Genomic DNA, 24433 nt, shown 5'->3' on the forward strand with positions numbered 1-24433 from the left:
TTCTTGTTTTGCCTCCCTAGATGTCTGACATTTATTATGTACTCTATAAATATGTATTTAATGAATCAAAATAAATAGGAGAATGTATTATGATTAAATTCAATAATTCATATTTATCTTTCCTACATTTATCTTCATGTTTAATTTTGTAATTTAAATTAATTGCCCTACTTTATCAGATATTTTTCAAAACTATTTTTATTCACAAATATGTTTGACATTTATTCTCCCTTTCACTCTATAAAACATTCATATTTTACAATATATACTGATTACCCTCTAGACCAAAACCATTATTTTAGGTGATGTGGACATAGAAAACAAAGAAGATGGAAAAGGTCATTCTTTCCAGGAGACTCATTTTGTAGTAGAAAAAGACAGGCAATACATAAACAACAGAAAATATCAGTTAGTGATAAGTCCTTTGTAAAGAAAACAATTTACTTAGATAATTTTCTTTTTACCTTGCTCTAAAACAAGCATTCTCTGTTTAAAAGGAAATAGGTTTTCCTCCTCACCTCTGTCATTTTCTCCATCTATGTCACTCTGATTTCTGTGTTTTCAACTTTTATGTTTCTCTGTGTATATATAATGTCCTTCCCTCTCTTGTATTTGCACATGGAATAGCTCAGGTTTCAAAACTGGAAGAGTGAATTTAAATTTGATTTCTACCAGATATTAACAATGTGACTTCCCACAAGAGCTGTAAACTGGAGCTTTAATCAGTTGTATAATTATGATACAGCACTAACATTTCTCCACAGGACTGTGACTGAATAATACCTGATTGTATATAAAGCATCCACCACAGTTCATGACACTTAGTAGGTGCCCCTTAAATACAGGTAGGTTTTTAGGTTGTTCTACCATTTAGGGATTCTCTGTTCTCTTTTATTGTGACATATTTTTCTCTTGTGCTTTTGTCCTCCAGCCTGTCTTAAGCCTTTTAATCTTACCTTCCTCGTCTTCTTAGAGGACTTGACACAATGTTCAAAAGGGAAGTGACTTTTGATATGAAAGAAAGCTGGCCCAGGGATGAGAAAAACTGGATTCTCATTCAGGCTCATTCCATCTCTCCGGCAATTATGTAGGCTCACTATTCATCAGATAAAGATGCTGCTACCTGCCTGTCCTCTCTAGTTTACAAGGTAATTGTAAGGACACTGTGTATAAAAGTACAAAAGAAACCATATGGCACAACACCTGAATTCACAGTTGTATAAAAGAATAACACAAATCTAACCCTAGCAACCAATATAATCTATTAATCTCTTACTATATGCCAGATGCCTGCCATGTAATCCACACCCAATTTCTGAGAGGCAGTCTGGCATAATGAAGAACTAGATTCTGCTACCAGACCACCTGAGTTTGAATTCTGGCTCTGCCACTTACTTGCTGTATGACCTTGAGCAAGTTGTCTAACTTCTCTGTGCCTCAGTTTGATTTTCTAATCTGTAAAATGAACTTAATATTGACCAGTTTACAGAATCATCATGTATATTAAATTAGTACCTAATTGAAATGTGTAAGCACATATCTATATACGGGTTCATTAAATAAACTTTGTCATTTAATCCACATAACAATCTAAAAAAGCTTTATATTATTGTTATCCCCATTATATAGTAAAAGCAACTGAAACTAAGCCCAAGGTGATATAAATTGTAAGCGAGAGAGCAGGGACCTTACATCTAACTCAAAATTTAGAGAGGCTCAGTGTGGAGGGAAGATTGTGGGGGGAGATATTTGGAAATATCTGAAGACATTTTTGGTTGTCACAATTGAGGGAGTGTTATTGGCACCCAGTGGATAGAAGTAAACAATGCTCCTGAGCATCTTACAGTGCACAAGACAGCCCTCTAAAATAAAGAATTATTTGGCTCAAAATGTTGATAATGTTTCCAGATAAAACACTGGACAATTTAAATAACATAGTATTTTTACTATAAGTAAGTCCCAGATATTTAGATAAATATGCCCCATGACATACTTGGGACATTATTTAACTGGGAGTCTTGTCTTTTTATTTGTTAAGTATTAGCTGGAAAGTATCTTAGTAACTCTTCACAAACACTCTGTGAATTGGTGGTACATGAGATACCTCTATTTGTTGTTATGAAAATGAGAATAAGAAAGGTTAACTTACTTGTTTATGATAATTGAACTAGAAAGTAGAAAAACTAAGGTTGGGATACAGGAATCTTATAAATTCATTTACTAGTGACTTTTTACTACACTCTTATTGTCCTTAATTTATTGATTCAGAAAATTGGCATTCAATACATGGGCTGTAATTAAAAAGAAGCAAGTGATTAATAACAGACAGAAAATTACTGAATTTGTGTTACACGTGGAACCACTGAACCAGTTTGCATCTATAGAGGAAACTATAACAGGCCTTCTTAGTCAACTGGGGTGCTAGGTACCAGGTCTTTCTAAAGATCTTATCTTATAAGTTGCTTTCATAGTTGTTTTGATGTTTCTCTGCTAAATAAAGACTGAGGACAAAGACAAACATTATTTTAAAGTATTTTTACACCCTCTTCTATTAAAGTTGCAAATGGGAGTAAAGGACAGTATGGAATTTATCTCTAATTATAAACAGAACATGTGTATGGGTGGAGGAGATGAGTAGCAGAACTGTTTCATGGGCCCCCATATGATAAAACAACCTGTTAAAACTGGCCAGAAAAATCACTTAGGTCAGTCTTCTTTTAGGTAAAAAAGAGCCTCTATAAGATAAGAGGCTTCAGTTTGGGTGATGCTGAGAGCACAGAGGGTCTGTGTAGGTGCTGCTTGGAGTCTGCTTTCTATCTGTGATGCCTGACTAACCGGCCAATCAGAGCTGTGAGGAGGTGCCCATGAGCTTGGGAGCTTGCAATAAATCTGATTGATTTAATCTTCAGCTTAGCAATCTCCCAGGTCAATGCTTAATTCTACTACATCATTCTTCCCCACTTCCCCAGGTTTATTGAGATATAATTGATGTATAATAAATATTGTGTAAAGGTGTACAACGTGGTGATTTGATATATATTGCAAAATGATTACCCCAGTACATTTAGTTAACACCTCCATCAGCTCAGATAGGTTTATTTGTTGCTGTTGTTGTTGAAAACATTTTAAGGTCTACTCTCAGAATTCTCAAGTACATGATACAGTATTTTAACCATAGTCACCATGCTATACAATAAATCCCCGGGACTTATTCTTATAACAGGAAGTTTTTACTATTTGATCAACATCTCCTCATTTCCCCCACCCCTAGCCCCTGGCAACCAAAATCTACTCTTTGTTTCTATGAGTTCAGCTTTCTTAGATTCCACATGTAAGTGAGATAATTTTATATATATATTACATTTTACTTATCCATTTAATTGTAGATAGACACTTAGGTTGTTTCCATGTCAGCCTGTTGTGAATAATATTGTAATAAACATGGGGATGAAGACATCTTTTCAGGATAGTGATTTCATTTCCTTCAGATGTATACCCAGAAATGGGATTGATAAATCACACAGTAGTTTGATTTTTAAATTTTTGAGGAACCTCCATACCATTTTCCATAGTGGCTGTGCTAATTTATATTTCCACCAACAGTGTATGAGGGTTCCTTTTCTCCACATGTTGGCCAACACTTGTTATCTCTTGTTATATTTATAATAGGCATTGCAGCAGGTGTGAGATGATATCTCATTGAGGTTTTGACTTTTATTCTCCTGATGATTAGTGTTTTTAAGCACCTTTTCATGTACCTGTTGTCCATTTGTTTGTCTTCTTTAAAAAAACTATCTATTTGGTCCTCTAGCCATTGCTTAATCAGACAATTTGTTTTTGCTATTGAGCTGTATGAGTTCCTCATATATTTTGTATATTAACCCCTTTAATTCATATGGAACCATAAGAGACTCCAAGTAGCAAAAACAACCTTGAGAAAAAACAAGCTGTAGGGATCACATATTCTGATTTCAAACTATATTACAAATCTATAGCAAACCAAACTGTATGGCACTTGCATAAAAACATACATAGACCAATGTAACAGAATCAAGAGCCCAGAAATAAACCCATACATATACAGTCAACTAATATTTGACAAGGTGGTCAAGAATACTCAATAAGATTAGCATAGTCTCATCAATAAATTGTTTTGGAAAAACTGTATATTCATGTACAAAAGAATGAAATTGGTTTCCTATCTTATATCACTCACAAAAATTAACTCACAATGGATAGACTTAAATGTAAGACCTAAAACTCCTATGAGAATACATAGGGAGAAATGTTATCGACATGGGTATTGCAAATGACTTTTTGAATATGACACCAAAAGCACAAACAACAAAGGCAAAATAATAGCATAGGACTACATCAAACTGAAAAGCTTCTTCATGGCAAAGGAAAGAATCACAAAAATGGAAAGACAGCCTATGGAATTCTACCTCCTTCTTTCATAAGAAGAAATCCTGAGAGACGAAAACAGAGTCTCATTTAAAAATGCTATATATATATATATATATATATATATATATATATATATATATATATAGCCACCCACATGTGCAATGCAATAGCTATGTATCAAGATGTGAATGTGCCCTGCCTGGACAGGAAGAACCTGATTGCTCTGAGGATTTTTTTTTCTTTGTTTTTTTTCTGACTCATAAGAGGAGAGCCACATGGGACTTCCCTGGCAGTCCAGTGGTTAAGACTCTGCTCTTCCACTTCAGGGGGCACAGGTTCCATCCCTTGTCAGGGAACTAAGATCTTACATGGCTCATGGCATGGCCAAAAAAAAAACAAAAACAAACAAACAAACAAACAAAGCAGAAAAGAGAGTCACAAAGGCTGGTAGCATTTGGTTTTATTTTGTTTCATCAAGTTGTGTCTTTAGGAGAGATATTTGGGGGGTGATATTGACTAATATTTTTTTTTTTACTGGACTCTATTGTTTGTGTGAGCGATATTTAGCTAGAGGGGAAAGGAAGGAGTCTTCTTCCTTGACCTATATTCTTCAGGTTATGAGAAGTCAGGTACTCAGCTGGACTTTCCTGGCATTTCAGAGGGAAAATGCCAGAAAGTCTCGTGACCTCATTTTCTGAGGTTCTTTAGTGGGTCTTCCTGAATGCTCAAATGTTCTATGACTGAATTTCAGAATTTGCATGACAGGATTACCATGGGCTGTTGTCCCTAAATAAAATAAATAAAAATGACATGAATGTGACCATTAGTGATTCTGATTTTCCTATCCATATACAACAAAGAAGTAGCACAGGTGAAGCTCCTTCTGCCCTGTATGGTAACTCACCAAAGCAGAACAAGAAGAATGGTTTGGATAAGTACAGAATTGTTTTGACTTAGCTGGGTAGAATTATGGGCATGGGCATCCATGGACTTAGAAAGAATGAAAGGGATCTTGGATATGGTAAATTAGCCACTCCCTGGGACTCCTAGCCATTAAAGAGGAATATAGAAGAAAGAGAATCTCAGTTATTGAGGTCACAGAGTGTTATTTATTAAGATGGCTATAAGTCTCAACATTTCTGTGCTTCCAACAGATAATAGACTAACAGAGAAAATAAAAATATTTGTTGACTCAGTATATGAGAACACAATAACTCAGATGACGTACTAAATAAAAAGATGCTGAACCAAGATGAGATCAAAATAAGGAAAAAGGGTAATGTTACAACTATAGCTGAGACTCATGACTTGAGTGACTTTGTGATTCTCAAAGTGTCCTATGCTAGACAAATATTTATTGCCAAATCTGCAAGAAAGATTCTACCCTTGCTTACAATTTGGGATTTTCTTCAGGTAAGATTCCTTAATTCTGTTCAAGGGATGTCTCAATTTACCCTTGTATCTCTGTACCTAATATCTGCTTTCTTATTCACCTGCCAGTTAATAAGTGACTTATGAGCTCTTACCCTCATATTTACTCACCCTCAGGCACCCATTCATGTGCCACAGACCATTGCTGGCCTGCTATCTCTGTTCTCCTTTGCTTTGTCCTTGAAAAACCTTCCAGATCTCTGCTTCATGTTTAGACCATATCTTACTCTCTGTTTGAAGGGGATATTAGAGAATAATAATTCAGTCCTACAGAAATCATTTGGAAGACTTTATTCTAATCTCTCTAAGTAAATAAAAGACAAAGAACTTTACTTTGTTCATTGACAGTAGGCCCTTGTTGTCCATTAAGGCTCTTGAAAGTAGAAGAACTTTCCCCCTCCCCTCCTCTCTACCTAGTTGATTTAGATATGCTTTTAAGCCATTTCTTTAGTAACATTCCCTCCCCCTACCAAAATATACAACTCATGTTTTTCAAAAACAATAGGACAGACATGCCACTCCTTCTGCATAAACAAATTGTTATTCTTTTCCCTACATTCTTTTTTTTACAATTAGAAATCTTAGAAATGTTTTTCATAGTCTTCACTGTGAGATACCCAAATGCTTTTCCTTCATGAAAGATACTAACTATTAATGTCAATAGTCAGCTTAACAGGTACAAAATAAGTAACTCAATAGACTGTCTTTCCATAACTTAAAACACATGGACTTCCCACTTTCCTGAGGCCAAAGCTCACAACTCTTAACCTGGTTCAGGTTCAATTTTCTCAAAAAAAACTTTTAGTAACTACTAACAAACAGTATTTTTCATCTTGGGCATATGTAACTTAAAAATAAACCATATGGATTTTAGACTGGCGTGGGGAGGGAGTGGCCACTAGAAGTTAAAAAGAAGCATTTCAGATGTTGAAAAGAGTTATAAAGAAAAACAAAATATGATAAGGGGATAGGTTAGGACGGAAAATGACTGAAAGACTACCTGGATTAGTAGTCAGTTAGGTCATACAAGTGATATAAGTAATAAAACCCAGTCTTACAAATATCTAGGGAAATGAAACCATAAATATAGAGGACAATAAGTACAAAGTTCTCAAGGCAGTAACAGGCATGGGGTGTTTGAGAAACACACAGAAAAATTATATATGTTGCTAGGCAAGAATGAAATAAACTCAAATTTTAGCCAGGGACTTGATGATATAGGTCTTTAAATAGCATGTTAGAGTCAAAAGGATATTTTAAGTAGGATGAGAAGCCACTGGAGTGTTTCATTCAGTGTCAATATAATTGCTCAGAAGGCAATTACATTTAATTGTGAAGACAGAGAAATCTCTGACACCTTGTTTCTCCTTAGAGAAGGGACTGTGAGATTGTCTGATGGATGTCTATGATTATGATCTAAGTTTTACTCGAGGATATTTACACTGGTATTTTTGTAGGATCTTTGTTCTGAAAGACATTGAACTGAAGGCAGAAGACTTTTCTGGTCACTATTGGGACAGTGGAAAATAGTAGGATAAGAATAGATATAGAGAGGTTAAGTTTTCAGGCTGTTTCAATTATCTGTATGGGAGACTATGGGTTATGGGAATAGGAGGGTAGCAGTGAGAAGGTAAGAACTGATAAATAGGATACATTTTGGTGGTAGAGTTAACAGGATATGCTAATAAAATGGATACTGGAGGAGGATGGAATTGGTAGAGGATGAGGGAACTAGTGGAGTCAAAGATCTCTAGGTTTTCAACTTGGACAAATGAGTGGAGAGTAGTGTTATTTATTAAGAAGCAGAAACATGAGAGAAAATCAGCTAGTATTATTGAAGATATCAAAAGTTTTTATGCATTAAATTTAAGATGCCTATTATGTATCCAAGAGCAGATGTTAAAAAGATGGTGGATTACATAAATCTAGACATCAGAAGAATTGGAGACATACAGTTGGGAGCTCTCAGTTTAATGTCATGGGAATGGATGAAATCACAATGAGATAAAAAGTAAAAAAGGAGCCTATGATAAAGCACCAGGACAGTTTCACAATCCCTGGAATCAAAGACAGTACTGAACTCTAGATTAAATAACTCACCTCAATCTGCAGGAGCAATGTCAGGTAGGGAATATTGCTTCCTTGTGATTCAATATGAACTACACATGTGTATATAATATCTAATTATGATTCCATTGTTTTATGAGTCCACATTATATTTGTATTAGCTAGATAATAATGATGATGTTAACACTAAAATAAAACTTAATATATGCAAGCACTGCTCTAAGCATTTCTCATGTAGCAATATTAACTCACAAAAATCTAATGAGGAAGCTGCTATTTTTGTCCTCCCTTTTCAACTGAGGAAACTGAAGAACAGAGACATTAAGAAATCTAAGTTGACTTGGCTAATAGATGGTAGAAAGAATATTCAAGCCTGCTTCCAAAGTTCATCCTTATGACTATTAAGCTATAGTGATTCTTGAACAAGCAGGGTTTTCTATCAAATGATGCTAAAATGATAAAATAGATGTCTATGGGAATCCTGTTATTGGTGACTCAGCATCAAGTACACCTTAATCTCATTGTTTTATTACTCTATTCTAGGATTATAGTAAGTGAAGCCAAAAGACCTGTTCTGTCCAGTTCTGTTTCCTTCTTTGGAAGCTCATTTGGAGCTTTTGGGTGCAATGTCCCCCAAAAGTAAGCTAAAGACTAGTCAGGGAAGAAATGATTATCAATATTCTCCAGCTGGAACCTGGCTTCCTGATCATCATGAACACACTTTCTCCAGGAGACTGACATTTGTTCTGAGCTCTGGATCTTCAGCAAGGACATTTCCTCTACCCAATCCTGTCACCAACACCACAGTAGGCCTCATGTTGTCCTGTCACTCACCTATTCCACTATTGAGCAAGGAAAGGAAAACAACAGCTACAACAACAAAACAAACAAAACATTTCCTCCATTGTTCAATTGAAGCAAGAACCCAGATCTTTTTTTAATCTGGGAGAAGAGAGGGAGGAGCCTATGCAAAACAAAAGTCACTTCCCCTATTATTCTCAGGGACAAGCCAGACAATCCTTATGAATCAGAGACTAGACTTAAAGGAGATTCTTAGTGAATTCCAAGAATTGAGGTAGATCAATAGATTATTATTATCAGACACATTTCCTTCTAGTCTTCACCAAAGAGTCACATGCATTCATTTCTGAATCTTGTGTGTAGATCTCAAAATCAGATAACTTTCCTGACAAAGGAGCTGTCTCTTGCCTGACAATTCATCTCTGTTAACAAGATGTTGGACAAAACTATAACTCTTAAAAGCTAAGATATTTTCTTACAAAGTTTTCTTCTTTCTTTCAAGAGAATAAGTCCCCTTCTCTGTGATGATTTCTAGGGTATTGGGACCAAGGAGAGAGCCAATATACTAGATATCACAACTCTATGCCACGTCTTTTAAAACTTTTGCAGAAATTCTTGCTAGAAGAACAGAGTCAGAATGCAGAAAACTCATAGGAAAACTTAAGCTTTTGTCCTCATGAAAAATTCCTGGAACTACACAAAAAAGAGGCTGGAAGGATAAGATGATCAATGAATGAAATGGAGGGTAAAATGAAGTGGAAGTTTCCCTAGATACGAAATATGCAGAGGTTCTGAAAGTTATATTTTCTAATTCTGTCTTAAGGCATTATAGGAGTTAAAATACAGTTACAGGTAGGTATTTTCATGCATATGTGTGGAATCTAGGAAAATGGTACAGATGAACCTATTTGTAAGGCAGGAATAGAGACGTAGACATAGAGAATGGACATGTGGACATAGAGGGGGAGGGTGGGATGAATTGGGATATTAGGTTTGACATAAATATACTACCATGTGTAAAATAGATAGCTAGTGGGAACTTGCTGTACAGCACAGGGAGCTCAGCTCGGTGCTCTGTGATGACCTAGATGGGTGGGATGGTGGGGAGAGGGAGGTCCAAGAGGGAGGGGATATAGGTATACATATAGCTGGCTTACTTCATTGTACAGCAGAAGCTAACACAACATTGTAAAGCAATTTTACTCTCCAAACATATTATTTATGCAATAATGAAATAATAATGATGCAATACATTATATGTAGATGCTAAAATATGTATATTTTAATATATAGTTATTAAAAATAATGTCCCTATAAGGGACATGAAAGTTAGTGTAGACTGATATAGGTGGAGAATATCTTCAATGTTCAAAAAATTTGAGATGAATATTGAATATTAGATAAGCTTTGACTAAATGGAAGAGAGGAGGGAAACAAGGAGAGAAAATATTCTAGCAAACTGTACAAAATCATTGAGTAAAAAACTCATGTCTGTTCTTGCTTACCACTCTGACATTTTGCTCTTTTTGTCGTACCCTGAGTTAGAATCTTTTCCCCATTGCCTCTGTTTCATTTCAGAAACTCCTTCTACTATCCATTAGTAGGGAAGAATGAAGAAATAGTTCTGGGAAAAGCTAACAGACAATCAAGTAGCTGTCATATCTTTTAGAGTGTAACTCTGACTATGATGTGGATATGTAAGAAGAAACGCAATGCATCTAACTTGCCTTTATTCTGCAGACTTATCCAATATGAGAGAAGGAGGACTAGTCCTCATCATCTGTAACCCAGAGTTTATCCACCTCTCTAGGCACAATGGGTCCAATCGTGACATCACTTAGGTGAAAGGACTGCTTGAGGATGTAGGCTACAGTGTGCGTGTGGAAAAGAATCTCACAGCAAGGGTAAGAGTCCCTTCCCTGTGCAGTACATATAAACCTACATGCCCATATAGCTCTAATGACTAAATAGTTTTGTAATTTGAGGTCATTCATTTACTTTCCTGGAGTTTGCTTTCTTAAACTTTAAAAAGTTAAACCTGGTGTCTATAATTGTCTATACCTCCTTTGAGCAGTGTATATACATACATATACAAATATATGACACATACATATTTGTGTGCCCATGTGTGTATGTATTTCAGCCATAATATTGTCATTATTATTGTAGTTATTTGATTATTATTAAACCAAAAACTGCTCACTTTTCTTAGGAATTATACACACACACACACACACTTTGTTCCAGACCGTGGTGATGTGATAACAGCTGAGGAAGGGGTTCATCCAGAAAGCACTGCAGTCATAGAGGACACAGCCACTGACAGAATTGTGCTAACACTGGGGCATGTAGGTATGTGGAAGTGTAGAATATCTTAACTTCTGTCTTCTACTACTCTCCAGTTTCCTTCATTCCTCAGGTAGTGAATCCTACTGGCCAATCACAATTCAAATTTGTTGACAATAGTAGTCCAATGGGTATGATCCATAGTCATAAAACAGGGAAGATAAGAGCAGAGAATGGATCTTGGGACAGCAAGTAAAAAATAACCAGCCCAAGTGAGTGACATCAGGGAGGTAGTGAAGTAGGAAGTGGCCAGAATCCATCTCTCCTCCTGACAGAAACATTCTGAAGTTACTATTTTGGAACTCTGGAGCTTATTTGAAAACTTGCAGCTTCCAGGGAACATCTCACTGGTAAATTTCAGCTAATTTCAGTCCATTTCAACTTTGAGCGCAGTATTGGTTAACCCCTCTCCCAAGTCCTATGGTATGCATTTATGGTGCCACTTCTTGGATCCAGAATGGGCAGTAATAGCCTTGTCCTCCACATATCAGGGTTTTGTGTTCTGACTGTGCATTCCTGCTTTGGATTGCTGAGCAGTGGGTGCAGAAGCTGGATACCATATATTCAATACACATGGATTGAAATGGCTTCTAGGAGACTTAAAGGAGTCAGTTATTATTTTTTGGACACTTATTATTTTTGGACACTCAAAAACAACTGAAAATACGAGGGAAAGTTAGTGTAGACTGAAATAGGTGGAGAATATCTTCAGTGTTCAAAAATAAAAACCACCACTTGTACCCAGGATCAAAAATACTGGATAAGACCTTAAGATATCAGGCTGATCTCTGGTACAGAGATACACTGAAACAAAAACAATAATAATGAATAATTAATAATAAATAATAGTAACAATAATAACAACAATATCAATAACAACAACAGAAAACCCTGGGGTAAGAGAATAATATGATTTCCAGTGTCATTGCTTTATAAAATTCAAATACCCAGTTTTTAACAAAATATCACAAGGCACATGAAGAAACAATGAAGCACAAATTATTCAAAAAGAACAAAAATAAAAATGGAAAAAAAATATCCCTGAGGAAGCCCAGACTTACTAGATAAAGTCTTTAAACAACTGTTTTAAAAATGCACAAAAAAGCTAAAGGAAGATATGGGCAAAGACAAAAATAACATATATGTACAAAATGAGGATATCAATAAAAAGATAGAAATTACAAAAAGGAATCAAAAAGAAATTTTGGAACTGAAAAGTGTGATAACTGAATAGAATAAAAAGACAAGGAGAAAATCAAGGAAAATCTTGGTTCTTTGAAAAGATCAACAAAATGGACAAAACTTTAAACTGACAGAAAAAGAAAGAATGAATATTCAAATAAAAAAAATCAGAAATTGGGGCTTCCCTGGTGGCGCAGTGGTTGAGAGTCTGCCTGTCGATGCAGGGGACGCAGGTTCGTGCCCCAGTCCGGGAGGATCCCACATGCCGTGGAGCGTGAGCCATGGCTGCTGAGCCTGCACGTCCAGAGCCTGTGCTCCACAGTGGGAGAGGCCACAACAATGAGAGGCCCGCATACCACACACACACACACACAAAAAAAAATCAGAAATGAAAGTGGGGATATTAATTCTGTCCTTACAGAGATAAAAGAAGTATTATAAAAGAGTATATGAACAATTGTATACCAACAAACGGGATAATTTAGATGAAATGGAAGAATTCTTAGAAACATACAACCTAATAAAACCTAATCATGAAGATAAAGAAATTCAGAATAAACCTATACTAGTAAGGAGATTGAATTAATAATAAAAACCTCACAGCAAAAATAAGTCTCAGACCAGATGTCTTCACTGGTGAATTCCACCAAACATTTAAAGGAGAATTAACACCAATACTTCTCAAAAAAATTAAAGAGGAAAGAATACTTCCTAACATATTTTATGAGACCAGAATTATTCTAATACTAAAGTCAAATAAAGTCATCATAAGGAAATTATAGAATAATATCCCTTGTGAGTATAGATGTAAAAATCCGAACAAAACATTATAATAGAGTCCAACAGCATATTAAGAGGATATTCATCTTGACCAGTGGTGATTTGTCCTGGGGAAGTAAGGGTGTTTCAACATATAAATAATAAATCAGTATAATACACCATATTAAAGGAATGAATGGGGAAAACATGGTAATCTCAGTTGATACAGAAAATGACATACGACAAAATCCAACATCCTTCCATGAAAAAAACTCTTCAGAAAACTAGAAATAAAGGGGAAATTTCTCAGCATGATAAAGTATGTTTATAGAAAACCCACAACTAACATCATACTCAGTGATGAAATAGTGGAAGCTTTCCCACTGAGCTCAGGAACAATAGAAGGGTACAGCTTTCACTGCTGTTATTCAACATTGTAATGGAAGTTCTAGCTTGAGCTACCAAACAGAAAAATAAATAAAAGACTCCCAAACTGAAAATGAAGAGGTAAAATTATCTTCATTCACAGATGACATCTCCTAAATATAGGAAATGTTAAATAATTCACAATCTACTATAACTAATAAATTCAGCAAAGTTGCAGTGCACAAGATCAACACACACAAAATTTAGTTGTGTTTCTGTCCACCAGCAATGAACATATGAAAAGAAAATCAAGAAAGTAATTTCTTATAAAATAGAACTAAAAATAATTAGATACATAGGAATAAATCTACCAAGGAGATGAAGACTTGTATACTTAAAACTATACAACAATGCTAAAAGAAATTAAGGAAGGTCTATGTAGGTGGAAACACAGCCCATCTTCATGACTTAATATTGTTAAGATACGAATACTACCCAAAGTGATCTACAGATGCAATACAATTCCTCTCAGAATTCCAATAGCATTTTTTCTTTCTTAGAAATAGAAAAGCCAATCCTCAAATTCATATGGAATTGCAAGGTGCCCCAAATAGCCAAAGCAATTCTTGAAACAAAAGAATAAAGTTGGAGGACTCATACTTCCCAACTTTAAAATGTACTATAATGTTATAGTAATTGAAACAATATGGTACTGACATAAGGATACAGATATAGATCAATGGAACAGAATAGAAAAACCATAAATAAATCTCATATATATGGTTAATTAATTTTCTAGAAGAGTGCCAAGACTATTCAAAGTGGAAAGGACAGTCTTTCAACAAATGGTACTGGGAAAACTGGATAAACCACATGCAAAAGAATAAAGCTGGACCCTTACCTTATACCATATATAAAACTAACTCAAAAATGAATCAAAGTAAATTTAACAGCTAAAACTGTAAAACTCTCAAAACATTGGAGAAAATCTTCATCACATTGGATTTGGAAACAACTTCACGTCAGCAGAACAGGCAATAAAAAAAAATGTATAGATAAACTAGACTTCATCAAAATTAAGAAGTTTTATTCCACTTCTGGGTATATATATTCAAAAGAATTGAAATCAGGACTTTTAATATAAATTTGTACACCAATATTCACAGCAGCATTATTCACAATAGATAAAGGTAGAAATAATCCAAGCGTTCATCAACAAATGAATGGATAAACAACATATGGTATAAATATAAATGGAATATTATTCAGCCATAAAAAGAAATGAAATTTTGATATATGCTACAAGATGAATGGGCCTTAAAAACATTATGTTTACTAAAATAAATTAGACACTGAAGGACAACTATTATTTCATTCCACTTATATGCTGTACTTAGAATATGCAAATTCATAGGGAAAGAAAGTAGAACAGAGGTTACCAGAGTTTGGGAGAAGGGGATAAGTGGGAGTTATTGTTTAATGGGTAGAGAGATTTTCTTGGAGATGATAAAAAAGTGTTAGTATAGATAATGGTGATGTCATATAACATTGTGAATGTATTTAATGCCACAGAATTTTACACTTATGAATGGTTAAAATGAAAATGTTATATCATGTAAATTTGCCAGCATTAATATAATAATATGATACAAACAGCAGCAACAACAAAATAGCAATAGCAACGGCCACTTCTGAGCTCCTTCTATACATCAGACACTGCAAAGTGCCAGGCACTTTACATTTATTCTTTCCCTTGCTCAAAGCATCACTGTTAGAAAGGGTGGACATTATTATCTGATGTTTAAAGGATCTCTTTTAGACCATGTAGTTAGTCCTAAAGACATTTGCTACCCACTCAGAACTTAGGTCCTCAGACAGCACATTTTTGGTGTTCATGTCTCATGGCAGCCTGGATAGAATCTGTGGGACTATGCATAGAGATGAAAAGCCAGATGTGCTATCTTATGATACCATATTCCAAATTTTCAACAACCAAGACTGCTCTTATCTTAAGGATAAATCCAAGGTCATCATCATCTAGACCTGCAGAGGTGATGATTCTGATGGGATCCAGAGGTCAGGGATGTGTGTATCATGCAAGGTTTTACTGTGTGTTTTATATCTAGTGAAAATGACCTTGTGCCTCACTTTAGTGCCATTATACTAAATAGATATCTTTGGAAAGAATACTTAGGGGTGACAAATAGAAACTGGTATACACCTTAAATATAAATGCCATCCACTCTCAGTGAACTACAGCAAATGATGATATTAACGTTAACTCTAAATTATCTTTACATAGAATTATTAAAATTGTGCCATAAAATGGCTTTAATTTCAACATTTGCTAATCAAATTTGATGATTTCTTAACTGAGAAGTGTTTCACATGATAGTGAGGGAACAAAATTTAATACAATGCTAAGTAAATGGAAAAAGCCACACCTCAAGTTCTACATATTATATGACTACATTTATATGGCATTAAGAAAAAGGCAAAAGTATAGGGACAAAATCAAGTGAATGATTGTCAGGGGCTGAAGATGGAAGGGTTATGCTGTATCTTGATTGTAATGGTAGTTACATGACTTTATGTATTTATAAAAACTAAGTAACTGTACACTTGAAAAGGGAGAATTTTACTGTATGTAAATTATACCTCAATAAATCAAAACCAAATTTTTTTTCACACATACACACTGTATTTCATTTTTACAAGAGAAAAACTGACATCAAGCATTGTAAATGTATGACCACAGAAAAAGCAACAATGATTGCAATTACCAAACACGAAACACACTCATACTATGCCATAATATTGACATTCAGTCTAGTAATCCTCCACTGTGACAGCTCCTTTACTTTGCAGCGATAATTGATTTGTATATTTTTTGCCTCTGAGTGTGGGATTTTTTTTTTAAATTCAAACAGAAAGTCACAAAAATTATAATCATCCTCATCAGTTCACACAGTCCCATGTAATTAATTTTTTAATCTTGATCTTTTGTTGGCACTTTTATGAATTCATCAGTTTTCCATTAGAGTTCTGAAAATGCTTATTCATTCAGTTCAGCAGTATAGTCAGTTACCAGAAACCTGTACTTGTCAGAGTCTTTTTCATGAATTCCTTGAAGATGAAACACCTTTATAGGAACATTTTTGCAAAAGCATCAGAGTACACCCAGAACTGTGTGTAAGTGACAGAAGACTTAAAAATGACCACGGTTAAAGATTTGATGAAGATTCATAACAATGAAATTGACAAGGAAATTTAGTTATTTCTGAGATATACATTTTAAAGTAAAAACTAGAATTATGACTTGTAACATTATACCAGAACATATAAGATTTTTAGAGATTTCATGTAATGTCTGAAACATTTATGTTAACATATTTCCATACAAATAACCCAAAGAAAGTCTAGTATTAATTGTTTTTGTTTGTTTGTTTGTTTTTTTATACTGCAGGTTCTTATAAGTCATCAATTTTATACACATCAGTGTATACATGTCAATCCCAATCGCCCAATTCAGCACACCAGCATCCCCACCACACCGTGGTTTTCCTCACATACGTTTTTTCTCTATATCTCTGTCTCAACTTCTGCCCTGTAAACCAGTTCATCTGTACCATTTTTCTAGGTTCCACATACATGCATTAATATATGATACTTGTTTTTCTCTTTCTGACTTACTTCACTCTGTATGACAGTCTCTAGATCCATCCACGTCTCAACAAATGATTCAATTTTGTTCCTTTTTATGGCTGAGTAATATTCCATTGTATATATGTACCACAACTTCTTTATCCATTCATCTGTTGATGGGCATTTAGGTTGCTTCCATGACCTGGCTATTGTAAATAGTGCTGCAATGAACATTGAGGTGCATGTGTCTTTTTGAATTATGGTTTTCTCTGGGTATATGCCCAGTAGTGGGATTGCTGGATCATATGGTAATTCTATTTTTAGTTTTTAAAGGAACCTCCATAGTGGCTGTGTCAATTTACATTCCCACCAACAGTGCAAGAGGGTTCACTTTTCTCCACACCCTCTCCAGCACTTAAAACAAATTATTATGATATTGCATTCTCTCATAAATATTTTACTTCAGACTTTAATATGATTATTTCACTTGAGGAATAGCTTAGAAGAGAGGAGCAGCAATAGGAAAGAAAAGGGAATGAAAAGATTGTTTTAGTATCTTATGTCTATTGTTGAATAGAGCAGATATTACCTTCCTTGACTTTGCACTGTTGTTATTGTACTATCACTAAACCAAAAACTGCTCACTTTACTTAGGAATAGTCAATAGTATTTTTTACACCATTACTGCCCCTGATCCATAGGTACCTCCAGGTCCAGAAGGTAGTTGTTATTCATCTACATCTTGTTAGATGTCAGTAGAGATACAGTTGTGTTAAGCCTATATACTGTGTGTTTGTGCACATGCGTGCAATTAACTGGAACACCTTCATAAAAGGGTGTCCTATTTATCAATATTTGCTTGTCAAAGAATTGCTAAAATGGGCTCGTCAGTGAATAACAGGGTGGTGTCCCCTCAGCAAACAGTGGAGAGCTGTGGATTAGTGATTCCCAGCAGCCTTAGCAGACAGCTCCATAGAGTCTCCAGAAAGCTGAAGGATGATGGTGACCACAAGACTCATGTGGAGAAGGTTTTTATTGCTTTCTGCTCCTTAACCCCATGTATGTATCTTTTATTTGTAGTCAAGGATTTATGGAGATAAGGCCTGCTTGCCTACATGACTTGGCTCATTATCCCAGGAAAGAACATAGGCTAAAAGTCTTTGGAAGGCATTTTTAAAGGAACAGAGAGCCCATCTAAGTTTCTGAAGCCTTTTTTATAGCTTCTTAATGGTCATCCAGTCTCTTTCTGCCTCTACATCTACACATATGTCAGCCTTCTTTATGCTCTGAGTAAGTGATCAGTCACTAGACATACAACAGTATTGGTTCAGTGAATCTAATTTGCACAATAATATTGTTTTTACTGCTGAGGAGATTTTTAAAAGAGAAAAATGAGGTGAACTCCTTTTCAGAAAGTGTATTTTCTAGTTTGTAAAATAAGAAATACAGTTATAAAATATTGTTAAAAGATCATCATAATTAGTAGCACCTGGTAAAGTGAAATTGCAAACTAGGGATAAAAAAGAGTTTAGAGTTTTAGAGGGTCCAAAGCCCATCATATTTAAGGTGATATAATTCGAAAAAGAAGATAGTATAATAGAGAGAAGAGAATTTCCAGGTCTGGACAAAAACAGGCAGAATTTCTAAAATGCTCAAGTAAAAGCTTATTCTTAATATATATTATTTTATTTATCTAATTATTTTATACCTATACATTTATATGTATTCATGTATTAGATAGATAGATAGATATAGGTATATTCTTATGTAATCTTTAGCACATTTCTGTCAGATAAACTCTGTTGTTTCATTCTTATATAAGGAAGTTTTAAGTTCACAAAAATCGTATAAATTGCCTGAATAAACAGTGGTAGTATTTTGCTAGATTTGAATTCAAGTCAGTTTAACTCTGAAGTTAAGACCATTTTAGCTAAACCAACAAAAACAATAGAGAGACTATATTATTTAGAACCTTGGATAATTCCAAAGTCAGAAACATGTAGACTTTTATGTCCAGGAATGAGCTACTAAAAAAACAGAATATAGCAGACTTAGAAAAGCAGTCTCTGTGACTATTCTAGGAATTGGAAAAAACACTGTTAATTAAGAGAGAACACTCTCAGGGTTACCTGCTGGCTGGCCTGTTATCTAAAGAGGGCATCAATGGTGTTGTATTGAATCATCTTCTGAGCCAAATAGACATAGGTTCAATAACTGCTCTATCAATTTGTAGCTGTTCTGAATTGAGAAAATTTGCAAGATTAGGTGAGAGAATATTTATTAGAAAATATGATCTATAGTATCAATTTAAACTTATCAGTTTTACATTTTAAACCATATAACTTTATTCCCTCATCTATGTTATAATCCTTGCATGATGTCTTCTGTGGTTCAAAGTACACTATGTTACTTTACATATAAAGCCAGCCCAGAAATCTGTCTTTATTTTTCCTACTTGCTTAAGTCTGTCTAGAGATATTCACAATCTATGACATTATTTAAGGGATAGATGTTGTAACACAGGATTTATAATTTCCTTTATACACAGATAATGTCCCCTGGAGAAGTGCAAGTTGTTCTCTCTTAATATCACAACTCAAATTATGTTCAAAAATATTCTTGGTGTTATCTGACAGAAATATTTGTGATGGTAAGTACCATATTATCTGACATGCTGTGTATTTATTCATACAATCCAAAACAAACGTGTATAACAACTCATCCTCATATTTTATACCAATGACAGAGTATTATTCTCACTGTGACACACCTTGCTTTTTTAATTATTCTAAATTACTAAGCTCTGGTAGATGAAGAAAGTTGATACATGTTGAACTTCTCTATTCAAAATATTAAAAATCTTATAAGAAAGAGATAAAGAATATTGTAGAGAAAAATATAATTTATTAAGATAATGTGGTATGAAACAGTATTTACTTAAATATTTGATTATGGGACACCTTTTGTATAAAAATTTATTTTTGATATATATTTATTTCCTTTATAGATAAGAACTAGAGCTATCTGATGCAGATAAAGCAGTAAAAAAGCCAGATGCGTTCCTGCTAATATTCTAATAGGAGGTACAACTAGTAAATATCACATTGTTAAAAAAATATGTAATTTCCAACTTCTAGGGAAAAGAATAATGGGGTTCTTTGAGAAAGAATACGGGAAAAGTTCTATGTCAGATGCGGTCATCTGCAAATTGTAAGTTTGGTAGCATGGGGCAATTTTTGTGTGTTTTTGACTGGCATAACATTTATTTACTGGCCAATGGAAGAGAGATGGCAGGGAGTGGGAAATGAGTGAAAAAGAATCTGAGGTAAAGCCTTAAGGGACAAGAATTTGGGATGAGAATCTCAGAAGACTGAGCCAATCAGGTTTCAATGGGGATTGAAGAAAAAATTCTTCGGGGTTAAGGTCTCCAGTGCATAAACCCTGAGGTAAAAATTATTGCTAAAATCTAGGAGTAAGAGACTTCTGCTTCCAGCTAAGATGGCCTAATAGAGACTAGATTTATACTCCTATCTAAAATAAACAAACAAAAATAAACAAAATATAATATGAGCAACAGTTTTCAGTGAAATGAACATCAGGTAATGAAGGATACTGATCTCTGAGAAATGTGAAATAAACAAGGACGAGTCCTACAATTACCTAAACTTACTATCTCGAGGAAGTTTCCAGGTGAAAGCACAGGGAGGCAGGAGCAAGGCAGAAGCTGTTTGAATCCCTTAGGAGACAGAACTGAGAATTCAGGGAGAAAAAAATGTAGATGGATTTCACAGAATAAACTATCAAAGAGAAGAAACTATCATAGAGAACTCTGGAGGTCTTCAGAGGGTCCTCATTGAGTTTTTAGAAATGTACAGCATGTGTGTGAGGAAACTACTTGAGTCAAGACAAAACTATCCTAAGGAATTAGAGGGAACAATACTATGGTGCATATACAGAGCCAGGAATAGTGCCTATTGCCACCAGCCAGACTAGAAAATCTCATAATTTGCCTGCAGACTATTCATAATTGTCTTTTCTAAGTTGTAGAGTATAAAAAGCACTGAAATAAATAATTCTGTCCTTCCTAACAGATCTTAAAAGCAAGACCCAAAAAGATCAAACTGTTATAAAGTAACTTAATGAATCTGAGAACAAAGCACAAGAATACATACAAAAATATTCAGCGGCTTCCCTGGTGGCGCAGTGGTTGAGATCCCGCCTGCCAATGCATGGGACATGGGTTTGTGCCCTGGTCCAGGAAGATCACACATGCTGTGGAGCAGCTAGACCCGTGAGCCATGGCCACTGAGCTTGCACATCCAGAGCCTGTGCTCTGCAACGGGAGAGGCCACAACAGTGAGAGGCCCACATACTACAAATATATATATATATATATATATATATATATATATATATATATATATTCAGCACTTGAAAATATATAATTCAAATGAAAATATATAATTCAAAATACGTGACATCTAATTTTAAAATGTCAAGTATGCAAAGAATCAAGAAAGTAAAACTCACCATTAGCTGAATAATAAGTCACTCAAAACTGATCCATAACTGGCACAAATATTAGGATTAGCAGAAAAGGAAGTAAACAGGTATTGTGACAGTATTCTATATCTTCAAATAGTTAAGTAGAGTCATGGAAGATATCCCAAATGCCCATTATAGGTGCTGGAGTAAACAAACTGTATTATATGCATACACTGGCATACTACTAAAATCTACACAGTGAATTTTCTAATTAAAATAAATTTAACACTTAGCCTAGAGTGCAGGGAGCAAAACTGGTGCCCACATGCAAAAGCCAGTTTGTTTGTAATTGTACAGAGTTTTAAAACAATAGTCATAGAGCTATCAATATTTAATTTAGATATTTCAAGCATGTGTGAATGTACACACACACACACACACACAGAACATTTTAGTAACTCTGGATCCTTATTGTCTTAAGATAATAAGGTAATAATGCCCAAAGTGTTTTATTTTTTGTTTTATTTTTAAATTTTTTTAATTTAATTTTTATTTTATATTGGAGTATAGTTGATTTACAATGTTCTGTTAGATTCAGGTGTACAGCAAAGTGATTCAGTTATACATATACATATATCCATTCTTTTTCAGCTTCTTTTTCCATATAGGTTATTACACAATACTGAGTAGAGTTTCCCATGGACATTAAGTCCTTGCTGATTATCTATTTTATATATACTAGTATGTATATGTTAATCCCAAACTCCTAATTTATCCCTCCCTCTCGCGTTTTTCCTTTGGTAACCATAAGTTTGTTTTCAAAGTCTGTGAGTCAGTTTGTGTTTTGGAAATAAGTTCATTTTATCATTTTTTAGATTCCACATATAAGTGATATCATATGATATTTGTCTTTGTCTGATTTCCTTAACTTAGTATGATAATCTCTAGGTCCATCCATGTTGCTGCAAATGGCATTATTTCATTCTTTTGCATGGATGAGTAATATTCCATTTTATGTATGTACCATCTCTTCTTTATCCATTCCTCTGTTGATGGACATTTAGGTTGCATCCATGCCTTGGCTGTTGTAAATAGTGCTGCAGTGAATTTTGAGGTGCATGTATCTTTTCAAATTATGTTTTTTTCCGGATATATGTCCAGGAGTGGGATTGCTGGATCATATGGTAGTTCTATTTTTAGTGTTTTAAGGAACCCCCATACTGTTCTCCATAGTGGTTGTACCAATTTACATTCTCCAAAAGTATTTTCAGTAAGTAAACTGATAAGCATGAAGGCCTAATATATGCATTTTTTTACTAGCCCATTTTTCATCAAATATATCAAATATATCTAAAATAAATTGGCCACATTGAGTTTATTTCTGGGATAATTAATTGTACATGTGTTTACAAAAAGCAATGACTTCTTGTGCCTTTCCGGACTCCTTTATTTTTAGTATTAATGAGTCTTCCAACATTCATAACCTGCTTCCCTAATTAATTTTTCCTCCGTAACACTTACCACATCTAATATTCTGAATATCCTAGTTACGCATGTTCGTTTTCATGTTTGTCTTTTCATTTTGAATGTGAGGCCATGGTGGGTAGGGGACCATTGTTTGTTTTGGCTAAACCCTGGCACCTATAACAGTGTCTGGTATGGAGTAGGTCATCCATATATATTTGCTAGATGAATGAATAAATGTGTTGCACAAAAGATAGAAGGAAAATCTGCAGATAATTAACCTTGGCTATTTTTCTAGTGTAAAATATTTATATTATAAATAATAACACCACTTATTGTTTGTTTATCATGTGTCAGGAAATGTTCTATGCAATTTCCACATTTTCACCTACTTAATGCTCAAAACTGTGTATGTATGTACTATTAATGAAAGCATTTTACAGATAGAGGAAGCAAAGCATAGAAAAGTTCTATACCTTGCCCAAGAACATATAGTGAAAATGCTAAGTCCAACATTCTGAGTCTGGAGCCTGTGCTTTTATCTCTGCATTGCCCCTCAAAACAGAGCCACTTGAAAAGAAGAGTGTTAGATTTGATTCTGGTGAGAAATGTTTCTTTCCTAAAAATAGAAAATGTAGGAAGTTCTTTCAGTAGAACTTTTTAGGAAGTTCCCTTCCTAAAAGCTTCACAGAGACAAACAGCTCCTAGGACACAGCCCAGAGTCATGAGGTGGGACCATGGATCACAGTGGTTCATCTTCTCCCAGTACTGTAGGTTGAATGTCTGTGCCAAATTCACATGTTCAAAACCTAATGCCCAAGGTGATGGTATTAGGAGGTGGGACCTTTGGGTGTTGAATTGATCATGAGGGCAGAACCCTTATAACAGAGATTCCCAGAGAGATACCTTGTTCTTTCTGCCATGTGAGGACAATGGTGAGAGATTGGCAGTCTGCAACTCATAAAAGGAACTTCACCACAACTCAACAATGCTGGCACCCTGATCTTAGACTCTGAGCCTCTGGAACTGTGAGGAATACATTTCTCTTGTTTATAAGTCATACAGTCTGTGGTATTTTGTTAGAGCAGCCTGAATGAATGAAGATACCAAAGAATGAGTTGCTTTTGCAGATCACACTTCATTATTATGTGAGTTTAATTGTATATATGCTTTCTCACTCTTTTCTTATTCTGTAAGCCCCTTTCCCTTCCTACCCTGACATGAGTCAAGTTCTCGTGAAGGATACACTCCCTGATGTGGCCTAAGTTTCAGTAATCTGATAATTTCTTTGGAACAACAACAAAAAATGCATATATATGCATGTGTCATGGGTATTTTGCAATGTGTACACGCCCTGCTGAAAAGGAAGGTGGAACATGCTTTCAGTTTCATACAACACACCAAGGCTAAGAGAGAAAAGCTATGGCCGGTGAGTTTCTTTCTTGAAAGAATAGTTTTGGAAGGGGCTGGTTTTTGCAGA

At 34.8% G+C, this 24433-nt stretch overlaps 1 protein-coding gene and 1 pseudogene across 1 annotated transcript in view; both read left to right on the forward strand.

The window, feature by feature from the left end:
* The first annotated feature begins 10418 nt into the window (after positions 1–10418).
* On the forward strand, positions 10419–24218 carry LOC132429388 (caspase-4-like; annotated as a pseudogene).
* Positions 24219–24324: 106 nt separating this feature from the next.
* LOC132428987 (caspase-1) overlaps positions 24325–24433 on the forward strand; it is a 36331-nt gene continuing 36222 nt past the window's right edge. Inside the window, exon 1 of the mRNA XM_069540984.1 lies at positions 24325–24382. Coding sequence (XP_069397085.1) covers positions 24376–24382 — 7 coding nt within the window. The 5' untranslated portion in view covers positions 24325–24375. The remainder of the gene's footprint in view (positions 24383–24433) is intronic.

This window comes from Delphinus delphis, chromosome 8 (genome assembly GCF_949987515.2).
Source record: "Delphinus delphis chromosome 8, mDelDel1.2, whole genome shotgun sequence".
Taxonomy (NCBI): domain Eukaryota; kingdom Metazoa; phylum Chordata; class Mammalia; order Artiodactyla; family Delphinidae; genus Delphinus; species Delphinus delphis.